The sequence below is a fragment of the Mustelus asterias genome, chromosome 6 (genome assembly GCF_964213995.1).
Source record: "Mustelus asterias chromosome 6, sMusAst1.hap1.1, whole genome shotgun sequence".
Lineage (NCBI taxonomy): Eukaryota > Metazoa > Chordata > Chondrichthyes > Carcharhiniformes > Triakidae > Mustelus > Mustelus asterias.
The window spans coordinates 6,901,184-6,918,517 of record NC_135806.1 but is presented as its reverse complement, the minus strand read 5'-3'; the positions used below and the strand labels follow the sequence as shown (position 1 = coordinate 6,918,517).

The following is a 17,334-nucleotide window of genomic DNA, read 5'->3' as shown; positions in this document are numbered from 1 at the left end:
GGTGGGAGAAGGTGTCAATTTAATATGACAAAACTGAGATTGAAGGATTTTTTTTATTAGCCAGCAAGTTAAGAGTTAGGGAACTAAGGCAAGCGGATGGAATTAAGGTACAGATCAGCCATGGTCGAACTGAATGGTGTAGCAGGCTCATGGGGCTGAATGGCCTCCTCCTGCTCCTATGTCCCTTGACATGAATTTTATCAGTCATGATCGAATGGCAGAGTGGGCTCGATGGGCCAAATGGTCTAATTCTGCTCCTATATCTTATGAACCTATGAATTGGATGAATGCAGTTTAGATTCTGCACTTCAGTTTTCCCTGTACAAAAAATATACCCCTTCGCTGGTGGGTTTTGATACTGGGATGGGTCCTGCTGTCAACTCAGTGCAAATTGCTGAAACTAACCACCTCCCTCTGCAAAACAAGGAAATCTAATGGTGCAACATCACTAGACTGCATCTCAATGTTTGTCAGGGGTCCAATCTGCTGCTTGGAAAGGCAAGAGCATTCGCAGTAATAATACTTGTATTTTTAATTAAAAGCCACAGGAAGATTTCCATCCTTTTGATTACGACAGTCACCACTGCCATGTTAAATTATAGAATCCCCTACAGTACAGATGGAGGCCATTCGGCCCATCGAGTCAGCACCAGCCCTTCGAAAGAGCGTCCCACCCAGGGCCAACTACCCAAGACCACCCTCCCCACCATATCCCCGTAATCCCATGCATTTACCATAGTTAGTTAAAAGTTTATTTATTAATGTCATGTTACTGCAATGAAGAAACTGTGAAAATCCCCTAGTCACCACACTCCGGCACCTGTTCGGGTACACCGAGGGAGAATTTAGCATGGCCAATCCACCTAACCAGCATGTCTTTCGGACCGTGGGAGGAAACCAAAGCACCTGGAGGAAACCCACGTATTCCCACCGGTCCCTGGTGCTGTGAGACAGGATTCGATTCCCGGCTTGGGTCACTCTCTGTATGGAGTTTGCATGTTCTCCCCGTGTCTGCGTGGGTTTCCTCCGGGTGCTCCGGTTTCCTCTCTCAGTCTGAAAGATGTGCTGGTTAGGTGCACTGGCCATGCTAAATTCTCCCTCCGTGTACCCGAACAGGCACCGGAGTGTGGTGACTAGGGGATTTTCACAGTGACTTCATTGCAGTGTTAATGTAAGCCTAATTGTGACTAATAAATAAACTTTAAAACTTTAAGTTGAGGCAAGCTTAATTGAATTTGGGGAAAGAAGAAATACTGGCTGTATTATTGACTAATAACGTTATTACTTCACTCACCGGGTAGGTGGATGCCATCTTAGGATTGGCCTGCCAAATATTAGGAATGGATTTCTCTACCAATCGCAGGGCGTTCTCCAAAGACTGCTGCAGCTCCAAAGCCAGAACATCATATCCAAAAAGAACCAGAACCTTCAGCAATCTGTGCACTTCCCCTGGGGATGGAGAGAATCGCAGTTAATTCATTTCCGGGAATTATATATTTACAAGAGGGCGAGAAAACAGAAAGCATAAAGATGGGCGACACAGGAGTAAATCAGTAACGCTTCAGAAATGCACCATCACTAAAACTAATATTAAATACAAATGTTTATTTAAAATAAACGCAGAACAAAAGTCAGTGAAAAAAAGGCAAATTATAAACGGCACGAGGGAGCGCCGCACCCCAGCGCCGAGGGAGCGCCGCACCGCAGCGCCGAGGGAACGCCGTACCGCAGCGCCGAGGGAGTGCCGCACCGCAGTGCCGAGGGAGCGCCGCACCGCAGCGCCGCACCCCAGCGCCGAGGGAGCGCGCACCGCAGCACTGAGGGAGCGCCGCACCCCAGTGCCGAGGGAGCGCCGTACCGCAGCGCTGAGGGAGCGCCGCACCGCACCGCACCGCTGAGGGAGCGTCGCACCCCAGCGCCGAGGGAGCGCCGCACCGCACCGCCGAGGGAGCGCAGCACCGCAGCACTGAGGGAGCGACACCGCAGCACTGAGGGAGCGCCGCACCGCTGCGCCGAGGGATCGCCGCACCGCAGCGCCGAGGGATCGCCGCACCGCAGCGCCGAGGGTGCGCCGCACCGCTGCGCCGAGGGATCGCCGCACCACAGCGCCGAGGGAGCGCCGCACCGCACCGCAGCGCCGAGGGAGCGCCGCACCGCACCGCCGAGGGAGCGCCGCACCGCAGCGCCGAGGGAGCGCCGCGGGAGCGCCGCACCGCAGCGCCGAGGGAGCGCCGCACCGCAGCGCCGAGGGAGCGCCGCACCGCAGCGCCGAGGGAGCGCCGCACCGCCGAGGGAGCGCCGCACCGCAGCGCCGAGGGAACGCCGCACCGCAGTGCCGAGGGAGCGCCGCACCGCAGCGCCGAGGGAGCGCCGCACCGCAGCGCCGAGGGAGCGCCGCACCGCAGCGCTGAGGGAGCGCCGCACCGCAGCACTGAGGGAGCGCCGCACCGCAGCGCCAAGGGATCGCCGCACCGTAGTGCCGAGGGAGTGCCGCACTGCAGCGCCGAGGGAGCGCCGCACCGCACCGCAGCACTGAGGGAGCGCTGCATTGGCATTTTCAATTGACCAGCAAGGTGGCACGGCGGCTAGCACTGCTGCCTCACAGCGCCAGGGACCCGGATTCGATTCCCAGCTTGGGTCACTGTCTGTGCAGAGTCTGCATGTTCTCCCCGTGTCTGCATGGGTTTCCTCCGGATGCTCCAATTTCCTCCCACAGTATAAAAGACGTGCTGGTTAGGCGCATTGGCCATGCTAAATTCTCCCTCGGTGTACCCGAACAGGCACCGGAGTGTGGCGACTAGGGGATTTTCACAGTAACGTCATTGCAGTGTAAATGTAAGCTTACTTGTGACACTAATAAATAAAATTTAAAATTAAACTTCACATCTTGGGACACTGAAGGGCAATTTAGCATGGTTAAATTAACCTGCACATCTTTGGATAAATAACTGCCACCCATCTCTGAAAAGGAATGGTCTGCAGTATATACATACAGATCGAGTATCCTTTATCCAAACCATCGGGGCCAACTGTGTTTCGGTTTTTAGATAATTCTGGACCAACCGTACACACAGTAAGACTGGGCCTACTTACATTACAATAGCTGAAGCCTAGACTAGCTGTAGTCTACAAATACCGAGTTGTTTCTCCATTTGCCAACTCACACAGACCTTACTTCTTACCGTTAACACTTTTTACACCTGAATTTAATTACATTGCCTTATTAACATACAAATCAACTGAATAGCTGTTCAAAAAAAACATTGGGGTTTTGGATGGGTTTGGTTTTCAGATAAAGGATACTCATTTATTGCTGACTCTGAATTTCTTTCACAGAATCAGCTTAGGAAACATGAAGGGGCGGCAGGTGACACAGTGATTAGCACTGCTGCCTCACAGCGCCAGGGACCTGGGTTCGATTCCCAGCTTGGGTCACTGTCTGTGTGGAGCCTGCACATTCTCCCCGTGTCTGCGTGGGTTTGCATCAGTGTCTGCATCAGTGACTAGTGGCGCGCCGCAGGGATCGGTGCTGGAGCCTCAACTATTTACCATATACATAGACGATCTGGAGGAGGGGACCGAGTGAAGGGTAACAAAGTTTGCGGATGACACAAAGATGAGTGGGAAAGCAAATTGCGTGGAGGACACAGAGTCGGCAGAGAGATTTGGATCGACTAAGTGAGTGGGCAAGGATCTGGCAGATGGAGTATAACGTTGGTAAGTGTGAGGTTATCCACTTTGGAAGGAATAATAGTAAAATGGACTATTATTTAAATGGTGAAAAATTACAACATGCTACTGTGCAGAGGGACCTGGGGGTCCTTGTGCATGAATCACAAAAACTCAGTTTGCAGGTGCAGCAGGTGATCAAGAAGGCAAATGGAATGTTGGCCTTTATCGCGAGAGGGATGGAGTATAAAAGCAGGGAGGTCTTGCTGCAACTGTACAAGGTACTGGTGAGGCCGCAACTAGAGTACTGTGTGCAATTTTGGTCCCCTTATTTAAGAAAGGATATATTAGCTTTGGAGGGGGTACAGAGAAGGTTCACCAGGTTGATTCCGGAGATGAGGGGGTTAGCTTATGAGGAGAGATTGAGTAGACTGGGCCTGTACTCATTGGAGTTTAGAAGGTTGAGGGGAGATCTTATAGAGACATATAAGATAATGAAGGGGCTAGACAGGGTAGAAGGAGCGAGGTTATTTCCACTTACAATGGAAACAAGAACTAGGGGGCATAGCCTCAAAATACGGGGGAGTCAATTTAGAACAGAGTTGAGGAGGAACTTCTTCTCCCAGAGGGTGGTGAGTCTTTGGAATTCTCTGCCCAATGAAGCAGTGGAGGCTACCTCGTTAAATGTGTTGAAGTCCCAGATAGATAGATTTTTAACCATTAAGGGAATTAAGGGTTATGGGGAGCGGGCGGGTAAGTGGAACTGAACCCACTATCAGATCAGCCATGATCTTATTGAATGGCGGAGCAGGTTTGAGGGGCTAGATGGCCCACTCCTGCTCCTATTTCTTATGTTCTTATGTTTCCTTCGAGTGCTCGGTTTTCCTCCCACGGTCCAAAGATGTGCGGGTTAGGTGGACTGGCCGTGCTAAATTGACCCTTAGTGTCAGGGAGACTGGTTAGGATGAATGCATGGGGTTATGGTGATAGGGCCTGGGTGGGATTGTGGTTGGTGCAGACTCAATGAGCTGAATGGCCTCCTTCTGCATTGCAGGGATTCTGTGATTCTATGAAATTCATTCCGTGGTGATACTGATGACTGGATTCCTGCTGTTCTGTGATCATCTCACAAATGATAAATGTTTTAAACTCTCTGAAAACATTTTTTGGGATTGCTTATTGTTTTGTTGACAAGAATTAGTCCCTAGAGCATCCAGGAGATGAGGAAACAAAACTCCATGACCACTCACATAACACCTGCAAAGGAAATCCAATGTTATGTTTACACAATGAACTGATAGAAGTGGGACTAGGAATACCGGTCAACTTGTCCAAAGTGCATATAATTTCTCTCAACGCTTCCAGCAGTGCCACGTCCTCCAATGGACTTCCTTCCTTCAAGCTGTGCCTCTTCCTTTCTGCCTTGCGACGGTTCTTTGAACTTCGCCTGTGAAAATCACACGCACAGTCTCGTCATGCCCTCCTTTATCGACCCTCACTGTTACTACTGTTTTAGTACAGGCTGACAAGAGGCATGAACTCAAAGAAAAACCTTTGTCCCAGTGACAAACGCTCCTGCCTCGGAGACAGAGGGTTCTGCCCCGGGTTCAAGTCCCAGCCCGGAGACCCAAGGCCAAAAATCTAGGCTGGCAATCCTAGTGCAATACTGAGGGAATGCTGCACTGTCGGAGTGCTGTCTTATGGACGAGATATTAAACCAAAGTCCCGCCTGCTTTCTTAAGCAGATTCCATGCCATTAATTAGAAATGATGTGGAGATGCCGGCATTGGACTGGGGTGGGCACAGTAAGAAGTCTCACTACACCAGGTTAAAGTCCAACAGGTTTATTTGGTATCACGAGCTTTTGGAGCGCTGCTCCTTCATCAGGTGAGTGTTAATTAATTAATTAGAAAAAAGAGCAAGGGAATTATCTCTGGTGTGCTAGCCTATATTCATCCTTCAACCAATATCACTAAAAAGACGAATTATCTGGCCATTATCATTTGAGAGTCCTTGTTATATGCAAATTGGCTGCTCTGTTTACCTACACTACATGAATCTATTAAAATAGTGACTGCCTTTCTAAAGTATTTAACTGGCTGTAAATCACTTTGGAACATCCTGAGGTTGTGAAAGATGTTTTACGAGTATGTCCTTTTTGAATCATTCCGGCTAAAAAGGTGTCAAGCCTTGGCTTAGTGGATAGCACTCTCACTTCAGAGTCAGAAGATTGTTGATTTCAGTCCCACTTCAGGCACTGGTGCACACCCCAGTGCAGTACTGAGGAAGCCACATGATGTGGAGATGCCGGAGTTGGGCAGGGGTGGGCACAGTAAGAAGTCTCACAACACCAGGTTAAAGTACAACAGGTTTATTTGGAATCACGAGCTTTCGGAGCGCTGCTCCTTCATCAGGTGAGTGGATAGATGATGACAGGTGCCTCCACTCACCTGATGAAGGAGCAGCGCTCCGAAAGTTCGTGATTCTAAATAAACCTGTTGGACTTTAACCTGGCGTTGTGAGACTTCTTACTGTACTGAGGAAGTGCTGCACTGTCGACGATACCATCTTTTGAATGAGATGTTAAACAGAGGCCCCGTCAGTTCTCTCAGGGAGATGCAACAGATCATAAATGGACATAAGTTCAAAGAAGAGCAGGGGAATTCTACCGGTGACATGGCCAATATTCATTGCTCAACCAATACCGCTGGGAACAGATTACCTGGGTCATTTATCATATTGCTCTTTGTGGGATCTTGCTGTGCGTGCGTTGGCTGCTGTTATTTGCTACATTACAACAACGGCTACAGTTCAAATGCACTTCATTGGCTGTAAAGCACTTTGTGACATAAAAGCAGAGAATGTTGGGCAGCCTCAGCAGTCCTGGCAGCATCAATGGAGAGAGGAACAGAGTTACTGTTTTGAGTTTGGATGATTCTGCTTTAGAGCATTTTTGAGGCCCTGAAATTGTGAAAGGCGCTCAACAAATGCAGGCCTATATTTGTTAACCAGCATCTCGCTAAAATCCAGTCTTTCTGCTCTTACTCTGACCACACCAGGGGAGGTGATGGCCTAATGGTATTATCACAAGACTATTAATCCAGAAACTCAGCTCCTGTTCTGGGGACGCAGGTTGGAATCCCGCCATCGCGGGATTTTATTGAATTTGAATTCAATAAAAAATATCTGGATCTAAGAATCTACTGATGACCGTGAAAACATTGCCGGAAAAACCCATCTGATTCCTTTAGGGAAGGAAATCTGCCGTCCTTATCTGGTCTGGCTTACATGTGACTCCGGAGCCACAGCAATGTGGTTGACCCTCTGAACAAGGGTAACTAGGGATGGGCAATAAATGCTGGCCAGCCAGCGACACACATGTCCCACGAATCAATAAAACAAAACTGTCACATCACTAACCACTGTCGAGTCTGGTGCTTTACTTCAAACTTACGCTGAGATCCTGGAATTACTGTGCGAATACTTGGAGCTCATTCCACTGGCCGATCGCAGACTGCTAGCTTCTGAATATAGATCGGAGTCCGGCCCATCAGCTACTTCCTCATCTAAAATAAGACAAAGGAGTCACCATTTCCAGCTCTTTTAAATCAAAGTTACGCGGTTGGAAGTTGCGTTCTTCAGTGAAGAATCAGTCCCATTTACCTAAAAATCCATCCTGTTCTTTCTCTTTAATTTCACGAACAACCGACAGCCGAGATTTATGACGTATAAATAAAGTTTTCTGAGTGCCCAGGAATGTCATGTGGTTACTATGAGCTGAAGGGAAAAATAAATGACATAACATATTTGTAATTATAACTTTCCCCCTTTCCACTACATGCAGTTTTACAATGTCACCTAGACTTAGCAATTAAAGAACAAAGAAAATTATAGCACAGGAACAGGCCCTTTGGCCCTCCAAGCCTGCACCGACCATGCTGCCCGACTGAACTAAAGCCCCCTACCCTTCTGGGGACCATATCCCTCTATTCCCATCCTATTCATGTATTTGTCAAGACACCCCTTAAAAGTCACTAACGTATCTGCTTCCACTACCTCCCCCGGCAGCGAGTTCCAGGCACCCACTACTCTCTGGGTAAAAATCTGTCTTGTACATCTCCTTTAAACCTTGCCCCTTAAGCCTGTGCCCCCTAGTAATTGACTCTTCCACGCTGGGAAAAAGCTTCTGACTATCCACTCTGTCCATGCCCCTCATAATCTTGTAGACTTCTATCAGGTTGCCCCTCAACCTCTGTCGTTTCACTGAGAACAAACCAAGTTTCTCCAACCTCTCCTCATAGCTAATGCCCTCCATATCAGGCAACATTACTTGTGAAATATTGGCGTACCACCGCTTCAGGGTCAACTCCTAGCAGAGGTGGTACCACAACCATTTCGGATTCCGCACACCAATCAACTACCAGCAAAGAAAGGTTATTCAGGAAGGTCTCCGTCAATCTGATACAGAAAGCTCCCATCACCGTACTTCACGATTACACTGCAATTTCAGCCATGGAGAATTTCACAAACACATCACCTACCTTCCAATATGGAAGGTTTCAGGTTAGTTTCCAAGATGTCAGTCCTGTTGTACTTGTAGATCTAGGAAAAGAGAGAGAAAATGACTTCACTTTTTTAAAGTTTGAGACAGTAATTATTTCTCAATTGACACTGCTGCTGATTTGTATTTGTAACTCCCACAGTTGCGTGGACCTGCAGAGTTTCACTGGCTGTCTTGTCTGGAGACAATACACATCTTTTTAGCCTGTCTTGATGCTCTCTCCACTCCCATTGTTTTGTTTCTTAAAGACTGGATTAGTTGTAAGTATTCGCATTCCAACCATTATTCATGTAAATTGAGTCTGTGTCTTTATAAGCTCTGTTTGTGAACAGAATTCCCACTCACCTGAAGAAGGGGCTTGGAGCCTCGAAAGCTTGTGTGGCTTTTGCTACCAAATAAACCTGTTGGACTTTAACCTGGTGTTGTTAAACTTCTTACGCTGATTATCTGGCCATTATCATGTTGCCTTTCGTGGGAGTTTGCTGTGTGAAATTGGCTGCCAGCGCCAAAGACTTAAAAAACTTTAAAGGTACTTTAGGATTTCCTGAGATTGTGAAAGGCATTATATAAATGTAAGTTTGTTTGTTATTATATTTGATTTGATTTATTGTCATACGTATTAGTATGCAGTGAAAATTATTGTTTCTTGTGCACCATACAAAGCATACCGTTCATAGAGAAGGAAAAGAGAGGGTGCAGAATGTAGTATTACAATCTCCATTACAGCAAACGCAAGCATTTACCACTGTACAAATCTAGATGCGATGATCTCCTGGCACTGCTCACTAAGGACTGTAAAAAAATTCCTATAAAAGTCTGTTTCATTCTCCAATTATTTTGTTTTTAGTTTGATTTATTATTGTGACTTGTATTAGTATACTGTGAAAAGTATTGTTTTTTGCATGCTATACAAAACATACCGTTCATAGAGAAGGAAAGGAGAGGGTGCAGAATGTGGTGTTACAGTCATAGCTAGGGTGTAGAGAAAGATCAATTTAATGCGAGGTAGGTCCATTCAGAAGTCTGACGGCAGCAGGGAAGAAGCTGTTCTCGAGTCGGTGGGTACGTGACCTCAGACTTTTGTATCTTTTTCCCGACGGAAGAAGGTGGAAGAGAGAATGTCCGGGGTGCGTGGGGTCCTTAATTATGCTGGCTGCTTTGCCGAGGCAGGGGGAAGTGTAGACAGAGTCGATGGATGGGAGGCTGGTTTGAGTGATGGATTGGGCTACTTTCACGACCCTTTTGTAGTTTCTTTCTTTGTAGTTCCTCTTTCTTTCTGACTTTCACATCTGTTCATTGTTTCCTCTGTCCCACTCATTTCCCTTTTCATCTCTTTGCCACAGTTGCTTGTTCCCAATTCCCTCCCATTCTTCCAGTGATTTGCTGAATTTGTATTGGTTTATTTTTTTCTCATGGTACAGGGCCTCAGCAAGGTACACCTGCTGAGAGGTGTTCGGAGGCTGGCAGACTGAGTCTGATGAGGAGATTCCATTACATGCTTCAGTATGAGAAATTGGAGTTGGCCTGGGTTGAGGTGGGAGACAGTGAGCTGGAAGAGAATTGGAAATAAAACCAGAAAATTCCCAGCAGATCAATCCGCATCTGTGAGGAGAGAAATCGAGCTAAACCTTCAGGTCAATGATCTTGTGTCAGACTTGGTAGAGATTGGAGACGTAAAATGTCTTCAGTAAGTTCAGAGGCGGGGGAAGAGGAGGAAAGAACAAAAGGCAGCATTGGTGATGGAGAGAAAGGATGATGGAGCAAAGCAAATGGAGCAGCGATGGGACAAGAAATAAAAGTTCTAAAATGTTATTCATTCATGGGATGTGGGCGCCACTGGCCAGCCCAGCATCTATTGCCCATCCCTGCATTTATTGCCCATCCCTAATTGCTTATGAGAAGGCGGTGGTGAGTTGCCTTCTTCAACTGCTGCAGTCCATGCGATGTGGGTACACCCACAGTGCTGTTACGAGTTCCGGGATGGATCTAGAGGAACTGTAAATGGCAGCGGTAGAATAATTGGCAGCAGTTGCCACCTGAGGAAAATGGGAACAGTGGTCACAATCGCAAATGACTAAACTCAATGTTGATTCCAGAAAGAGCGGCACGGCAGCACTGTTGCCTCACAATGCTAGGGACCCAGGTTTGATTCCAGCCTTGGGTTAGTTACCGTGTGTGGAGTTTGTACATTCTCCCAGTGTCTGCCTGGGTATCCTCTGGGTGCCCCGGTTTCCTCCCACAGTCCAGGTTAGGTGGATTGGCCATGCTAAACTGTCCCTTAGTGTCCAAAGATGTGTAGGATAGGGGGATTAATAGGGCAAATACGTGGAGTTAATGGGATAGGGCCTGGGTGTGATTGTTGTTGGAGAGTTGGTGCAGACTCGATGGGCCAAGTGGCCGCCTTCTGCACTGCAGGGATTCTATAAAGGGATAAGACATAGGGAGGAAATCAATGCACAGTTATCCCAAAGACTGAGCATCAGCTCTGGAGATGTGCCGTGTATGACAGCCTGGTCAGACTACTTCTTGATGTTGCAGTGCATGTGAGATCACAGCCTTGATCTGTACCCTATCGCCCTTACAGTAATTCCTTAACAGATTAAAATTAAAAGGATTGTCAAATGTCACAACAAGCAGGATAGAGTCAAGATAAACCATCTTTTAATCAGGCTGCTGTGAGATGCATTAGAGATTAAAGCACGGCACGTACACTTTGATGGCAGATTAATCCAGTAATTTGCAATGTGACAAACGCAAACATACACACTGTAATTAAGGATTTACTTTTTGAGTGCATCAATGTACGTGTTGACAAATGAATGGTAGCGACCAACAGATGTGCAGTTGTGTGTTCATAGAATCATAGAATCCTACAGTGCAGAAGGAGGCCTTTCGACCCATCGAGCCTGCACCGATCACAATCCCACCCAGGCCCCATAACCCCATGCATTTACCCTAGCTAGTCCCCCTGGCACTAAGGGGCAATTTAGCATGGCCAATCCACCTAACCTGCACATCTTTAGACTGTGGGAGGAAACCAGAGGAAACCATTCTCGACAGATTCTGGGCACTAGTCAGGATACATCCAAGTCAGTCCATCACAGGGCACACTCTCACACCGACACACACAATCTGAGGGCAATTTAGCATGGCAGATTCACCCAACCTACATGCACATCTTTGGACACTAAGGGTCAATTTACCATGGCCAAATCAACCTAACCCGCAGAGTATGGGAGGAAACCCACGCAGACATGGGGAGAATGTGCAAACTCCACACAGACAGTGACCCAAGCTGGGAAACAAACCTGGCGCTGTGAGGCAGCAGTGCTACTAATGCTGCCACACCGTGCTGCCCCGACTGTTCTGTGGGCAGAGATTTTGTGTTCAGAAAATATTCCAAATTTGAACGTTGAAACCATCTTGGATAAACCTGCTGTCCTGAACTGCAATTCCAACTATAAAATACATGCAATGCTAATTAACGGAGCCATCAGGATGTCAAATCTCAAGATTTTGGAAGGTTCTGGAAGGATGGGATGTATCTCAGCATGATGGTGAGGCACATAATTGGAGCACAGGCTAAAAATGTTCAGACTTGTATAAACTAGTTAAAATTACGCAAGTCACATTTTTCACCTTGATAAGGTAAAACTGAGAAAAGAAGCGTGAAAATGGTAATTAAAGATGTGTGAGCCCCATCAATCAACCACCATAAACAACATGTTATTAAAATCATTACCAGTCTCAGTGACTCTTCCCAGGCTGCACCTTCCAAAAGTGACGTAATGGCTTCCTCATAGTCCTGTGGTGAGAGATGTTAAATTCTTTTAAAGATTTTTAAAGAATCCATTGCAACAAGCATGCACAGCAGTGAATAAAGGTTATTTATTTATTAGTCACAAGTAGGCTTACTGCAATGAAGTTACTGTGAAAATCCCCTAGCCATCACACTCTGGCGCCTGTTCGGGTACACGGAGGGAAAATTCAGCATGGCCAATGCACCCTAACCAGCACGTCTTTCAGACTGTGGGAGGAAACCGGAGCACCCGGAGGAGACCTACACAGACACGGGGAGAACGTGCAGACCCCGCACAGACAGTCACCCAAGCCGGGAATCGAACCTGGGTCCCTTACGCTGTGAGGCAGCAGTGCTAACCACTGTGCCACCCTTACCTTACAGGCTTTTAGGCAGGAATGGTACGCAGTTAGTTAAACTCTGCAATAGGATTATTTCCCAAATGCATAACACATTCAATTGAGAATTACTTCTTTGTTCAGGATTGAAGCATACTTCTCTAAAACAGTCACGTGAGCTGATAAAGGGACAGTTGCCTTTACGATATGGATTTCCTCTTTCTTAGAGAAGGCACGACGCACACAATCCAGAGTTGAGCCAACTCAGGACCACGTCCCAGGGAAACTAACTGATGACTGAGATCCGGTCAAAACCATGTATGAAAATTAGCCTAGAATTACTGAATGCACTCAATGCAAGGCCTGAAGAGAGAGCCAGGCAGAAGTGGATAGACTCAATGGCTTAGGAGGAGGCCATTCAGCCTTTCACGCCTTTGCCAGCTCTTTGGTCATGTTATCTACTTAATCCCACACCCCTTGCCCTTTCTCCACATCCTTGCGAATTCTTTCCCTTCACGTGTTTAACCAATATCATTCTGACACTGACGCACACGGACACGCAATCAAAATGATGGGAGATTTAATATTTAAGGTGTCCATATTAGTTTGCCGGTGACTGTTGAAATTGAGGACACCTCTTTGCATTTGCCAAAGAGGTTCAAAGTAACTTTACCTTTGCATACTGCTCTAGGACTAAGGCTGCTTCGGAATATCGCCGCTGCTCCGTCAACTTCCCTGGAGAACAACACAGACAGACATCTTACTTCACCTAGTTAGTGGCATTTCAATTTAAATAAAAATTACATTTGAGCTCATCAAGGGGAGAGATGTCACATGTTTGATGCAATATTGACGCACGTTTTTCTAACCACTGCCGCAATCTTAGGTCAGTTTCAGGATATAAGTTCCTCAATGTACCTTGATGTAGTCTCAGAGCTACACTGGTGTGAAGTGCACATTTCGCAATGCGCCCACCTCATAACAGGTGGGCATGATCTCCTGGGCATTGAAGTGCACTGACACATCCACAGGAAAGTGACTGACACTTAAAATCAGACCATTCAGGGGTAATTTCAGAAGTAGTTCTTCGCATAAAGGTAATCTGAAATACGCTCCACATAAAGCTGTTGAGACTGATGGCAGAGAGAAGGTTGGGCTCAATTGATGAAATTGAATTGAGATTCAAAGGTTCCTCTTTGGAAAAGGTATTAAGAGTTATGGAATTGAGGTGGCTAAACGGAGTTAAGATGCAGATCAGCCCTGGTCTAATTCAATGATAAACAGGTTTGAAAATGGAATTGCCTCCTTCTGGAGGCAATTGTGAGCAGTTTTGGGCCCCATATCGAAGGAAGGATGTGCTGGCCTTGGAAAGGGTCCAGAGGAGGTTCACAAGAATGATCCCTGGAATGAAGAGCTTGTCGTATGAGGAACAGTTGAGGACTCTGGGTCTGTACTCGTTGGAGTTTAGAAGGATGAGGGGGGATCTTATTGAAACTTACAGGATACTGCGAGGCCTGGATAGTGTGGACATGGAGAGGATGTTTCCACTAGCGGGAGAGACTAGAACCAGAGGGCACAACCTCAGGCTAAAGGGACAATCCTTTAAAACAGAGATGAGGAGGAATTTCTTCAGCCAGAGAGTGGTGAATCCGTGGATCTCTTTGCTGCAGGAGGCTGTGGAGGCCAGGGCATTGAGTGTCTTTAAGACAGAGATAGATAGGTTCTTGATTAATAAGGAGATCAGGGGTTATGGGGAAAAGGCAGAAGAATGGAGATGAGAAAAATATCAGCCATGATTGAATGACGGAGCAGACTCGATGGGCCGAGTGGCCTAATTCTGCTCCTATGTCTGATGGTCTTCTGATCCTATGGCACACTCCAAGCTCACTTCACATAAGATACGCAGAGGCAGAAAGGAAACTTCCATCCCATCAGTCCACCCCAGGTTCTGGAGACAAAAGCCAGTATTCAGACCCACCGCACTCTTTAGGATAAGCTTCAGGGTCAGTCCTTACCTGCGATAGTCCGTGCCATGCTAACCACTTTGTCCTCCGTGTAGTGGAGCTGAGCGACCATGCAGAAAGCCTGCTGCCAACTGTGGCAGAGCAGGAAGGCTCCCAGTGCCTTTTCACACTCCCCGCATCGTGCAAAGATCAGCCCCGCCTGCTCGTAGTGCTGCCTCTCGCTGAGATACTCGCCGTACGCAATACTGGTGTCCTGCGATGAGAAGAGAAACAAAAGTAGTCTCACAGCTGACTCGCTGAATTAGTGACTCCCTCACCAAAATTCAAGGCACTTTCTCCATTTTCATTAATTAAATGAGACAGAGAGGCACAAAGAAAATTCAACACAGAAACAGTTTATTATAAAGATTATTTATTATTGTCACAAGTAGGCTTACATTAACACAGCGATGAAGTTACTGTGAAAATCCCCTAGTTGCCACACTCCGGCGTCTGTTCGGGTAACACTGAGGGAGAATTTAGCACGGCCAATGCACCCTAACCAGCACGTCTTTCGGACTGTGGGAGGAAACCGGAGCACCCGGAGGAAACCCACACAGACACGGGGAGAACGTGCAGACTCCGCACAGACAGTGACCCAAGCTGAGAATCGAACCCAGGCCCCCGGAGCTGTGAGTCAGCAGTGCTAACCACTGTGTCACTGTGCTGCCCCTGCTCTCCCTAAATGATCTGTGCTGCTATTTATGCTCAGCACTAATCTCCCATTCCATCTCCTTAATCTCAACCTTTGAGAATATCATTCTATCCGCTATTCTTTCATGTGCTCTAGTTTTCTCTCAATATCATCCAGGCTATTTATCTCACCCACTTGCTGTGGTAGCGAGTTCCACATCCTAATTGCTCTCAGAGTAAAGAAATATATCCTTATTTCTCTTTTTTGAATTGGAACACAAGAACTAGCAGGAGTAGGCCATTCAGCCCCTCGAGCCTGCTACGCCATTCAATAAGATCTTGGCTGATCCTGTCTCGCTTTCCTGCCCATTCTCCATAACCCTCCAACCCATTACTAATTAAAAATGTTAATCTCCTCCTTAAATTTACTCAATGTCCCAGTGTCCACCGCACTCTGGGCTAGTGAATTCCACAGATTCACCACCCTTTGAGAGAAGTAGTTTCTCCTAATCTCTGTTTAAATCTGCCACCCCATATTCTAAAACTATGACCTCTCATTCTAGATTGTCCCATAAGAGGAAACACCCTCTCTATGTTTACCCTGTCAATTCTCTTTAACATCTTATATTCCTCAATTAGATCGCCCCTAATTCTTCTAAACTCTCGAGAGGGTAGGCCTAAACTGCTCAACTTTGGAATCAATCCAGTGAACATCCTCTGAACCGCCTCCAATGCAACTATACCCCTCCTCAAGTAAGGGGACAAAAACTGTGCACAATACTCCAGGTGCAGTCTCACTAATGCCTTGTATAGTTGCATCAACACTTCCTTACTTCTATACTCTATTCCTTTAACAATGAATGCCAAAATTCTATTTGCTTTATTACCTGCTGTACCTGCATACTAGCTTCCTACGATTCATGCACAAGGACACCCAGATCCCTCTGCACCGAAGCACTCGGAGGCTTCTCTCCATTTGGATAATAAGCTGTCTACCTGTCTTTGCTTCACTGCCAGGCTCTGACCCCGTCTTCCAATTCGCCCGTGGCAGAATATTACACAACAGATTGCATACTATACAAGTCTGGTCAAGGAGGTAGACTTTAAAAGAGATTTCTAAAGGCAGCGAGGGTGGTTGTGGCGGTGATAGGTATGGTTGCAAATAGCATGGTGGAAAAAAGGTGCAACACCCAGGAAACCAGAATTTGACAAATGTAGAGGCTTGGGGGCAGAGTTGTAGAACTGAGGGGGTTACAAAGAGAGGGAACCATGATGGGATTTGAACAGGAGGATGAGAATCTGAAAACTGAAATGTCGGGGGGGCTGTGAGCCATTTTCATAGGTCAGCAATATCAGGAGATGATGGATAAAACAGACTGGATACAGGCAGCAGGATTTCAAATGCGGCGAAGTTTACAGAGAGTGCAGAATGTGTGGCCACCCTGCGGATAATTGGAATTATCACATCCAGAACAGAAAGACATGGACGGAGATTTCAGAGGCTGATGGGCTAAGGTCGGAGGTGGAGGTTGGTGGTCTATGTGGTAGAGAGATGCGGAAGCTCAGCTCAGGGTCAATCAAGTCACTGAGTTTATAAACACATTAATTCAGTGTGGTCAGGAAAAAGGATGCAATTGTTTCCAAGGACTGAAGGTGATGCGCCTCAGTAAACTCTGATACTTTGACTGAGGTTTTGTTTCTTCTGAACTTCTGTAAGGCTTGGTGATTGCTGACAAGACACAACATTTTCATCTTACCTTGTATTCCAGGCTGCTTACTGGGAACAACTTCAAGGCTTCACTGTACATCTGCTGGTCTTTTACCAAGTTAAGAAGCTCAGTGAAATGCTGAGGACCTGAAAGGAAGCAGTATCAGTTTAGTGGAGGCAATACTGTGCTGTGTTTGTATATCAGACCATGCAAAAGCGCTCAGAAGAGGACTTAAATGTGGGTTAAGGTTCCAGCCCAATTCCTCACTCACAAGACATCAAGTAAAGATGCTAACTGTGTCTCCATCGGGATGAAAGGCAAAGAAAACCAGCGCAACTTCTAATTTTTACACAGTAGTCAAGGGTAGTCCTGTGTGTATGCAGCACGATGTGGAGATGCCAGCGTTGGACTGGGGTAAACACAGTAAGAAGTTTAACAACACCAGGTTAAAGTCCAACAGGTTTATTTGGTAGCAAAAGCCACACAAGCTTTCGGAGCTCTAAGCCCCTTCTTCAGGTGAGTGGGAATTCTGTTCACAAACAGAGCATATAAAGACACAAACTCAATTTACATGAATGATGAATGGAATGCGAATACTTACAACTAATCAAGTCTTTAAGAA

The 17,334-nt window shown here is 46.7% G+C and overlaps 1 protein-coding gene across 2 annotated transcripts in view; it reads right to left on the bottom strand.

The window, feature by feature from the left end:
- elp1 (elongator acetyltransferase complex subunit 1) overlaps positions 1-17,334 on the bottom strand; it is a 72,950-nt gene that overhangs the window by 3,468 nt on the left and 52,148 nt on the right. For both annotated transcript variants that reach the window (XM_078213942.1, XM_078213943.1), the window contains 9 exons: positions 16,761-16,858; positions 14,383-14,584; positions 13,041-13,102; positions 11,973-12,035; positions 8,211-8,271; positions 7,333-7,446; positions 7,124-7,235; positions 4,989-5,116; positions 1,295-1,449 (listed from right to left, as the gene is read on the bottom strand). In XM_078213942.1, the coding sequence (XP_078070068.1) occupies positions 1,295-1,449; positions 4,989-5,116; positions 7,124-7,235; positions 7,333-7,446; positions 8,211-8,271; positions 11,973-12,035; positions 13,041-13,102; positions 14,383-14,584; positions 16,761-16,858 (995 nt within the window). The remainder of the gene's footprint in view (positions 1-1,294; positions 1,450-4,988; positions 5,117-7,123; positions 7,236-7,332; positions 7,447-8,210; positions 8,272-11,972; positions 12,036-13,040; positions 13,103-14,382; positions 14,585-16,760; positions 16,859-17,334) is intronic.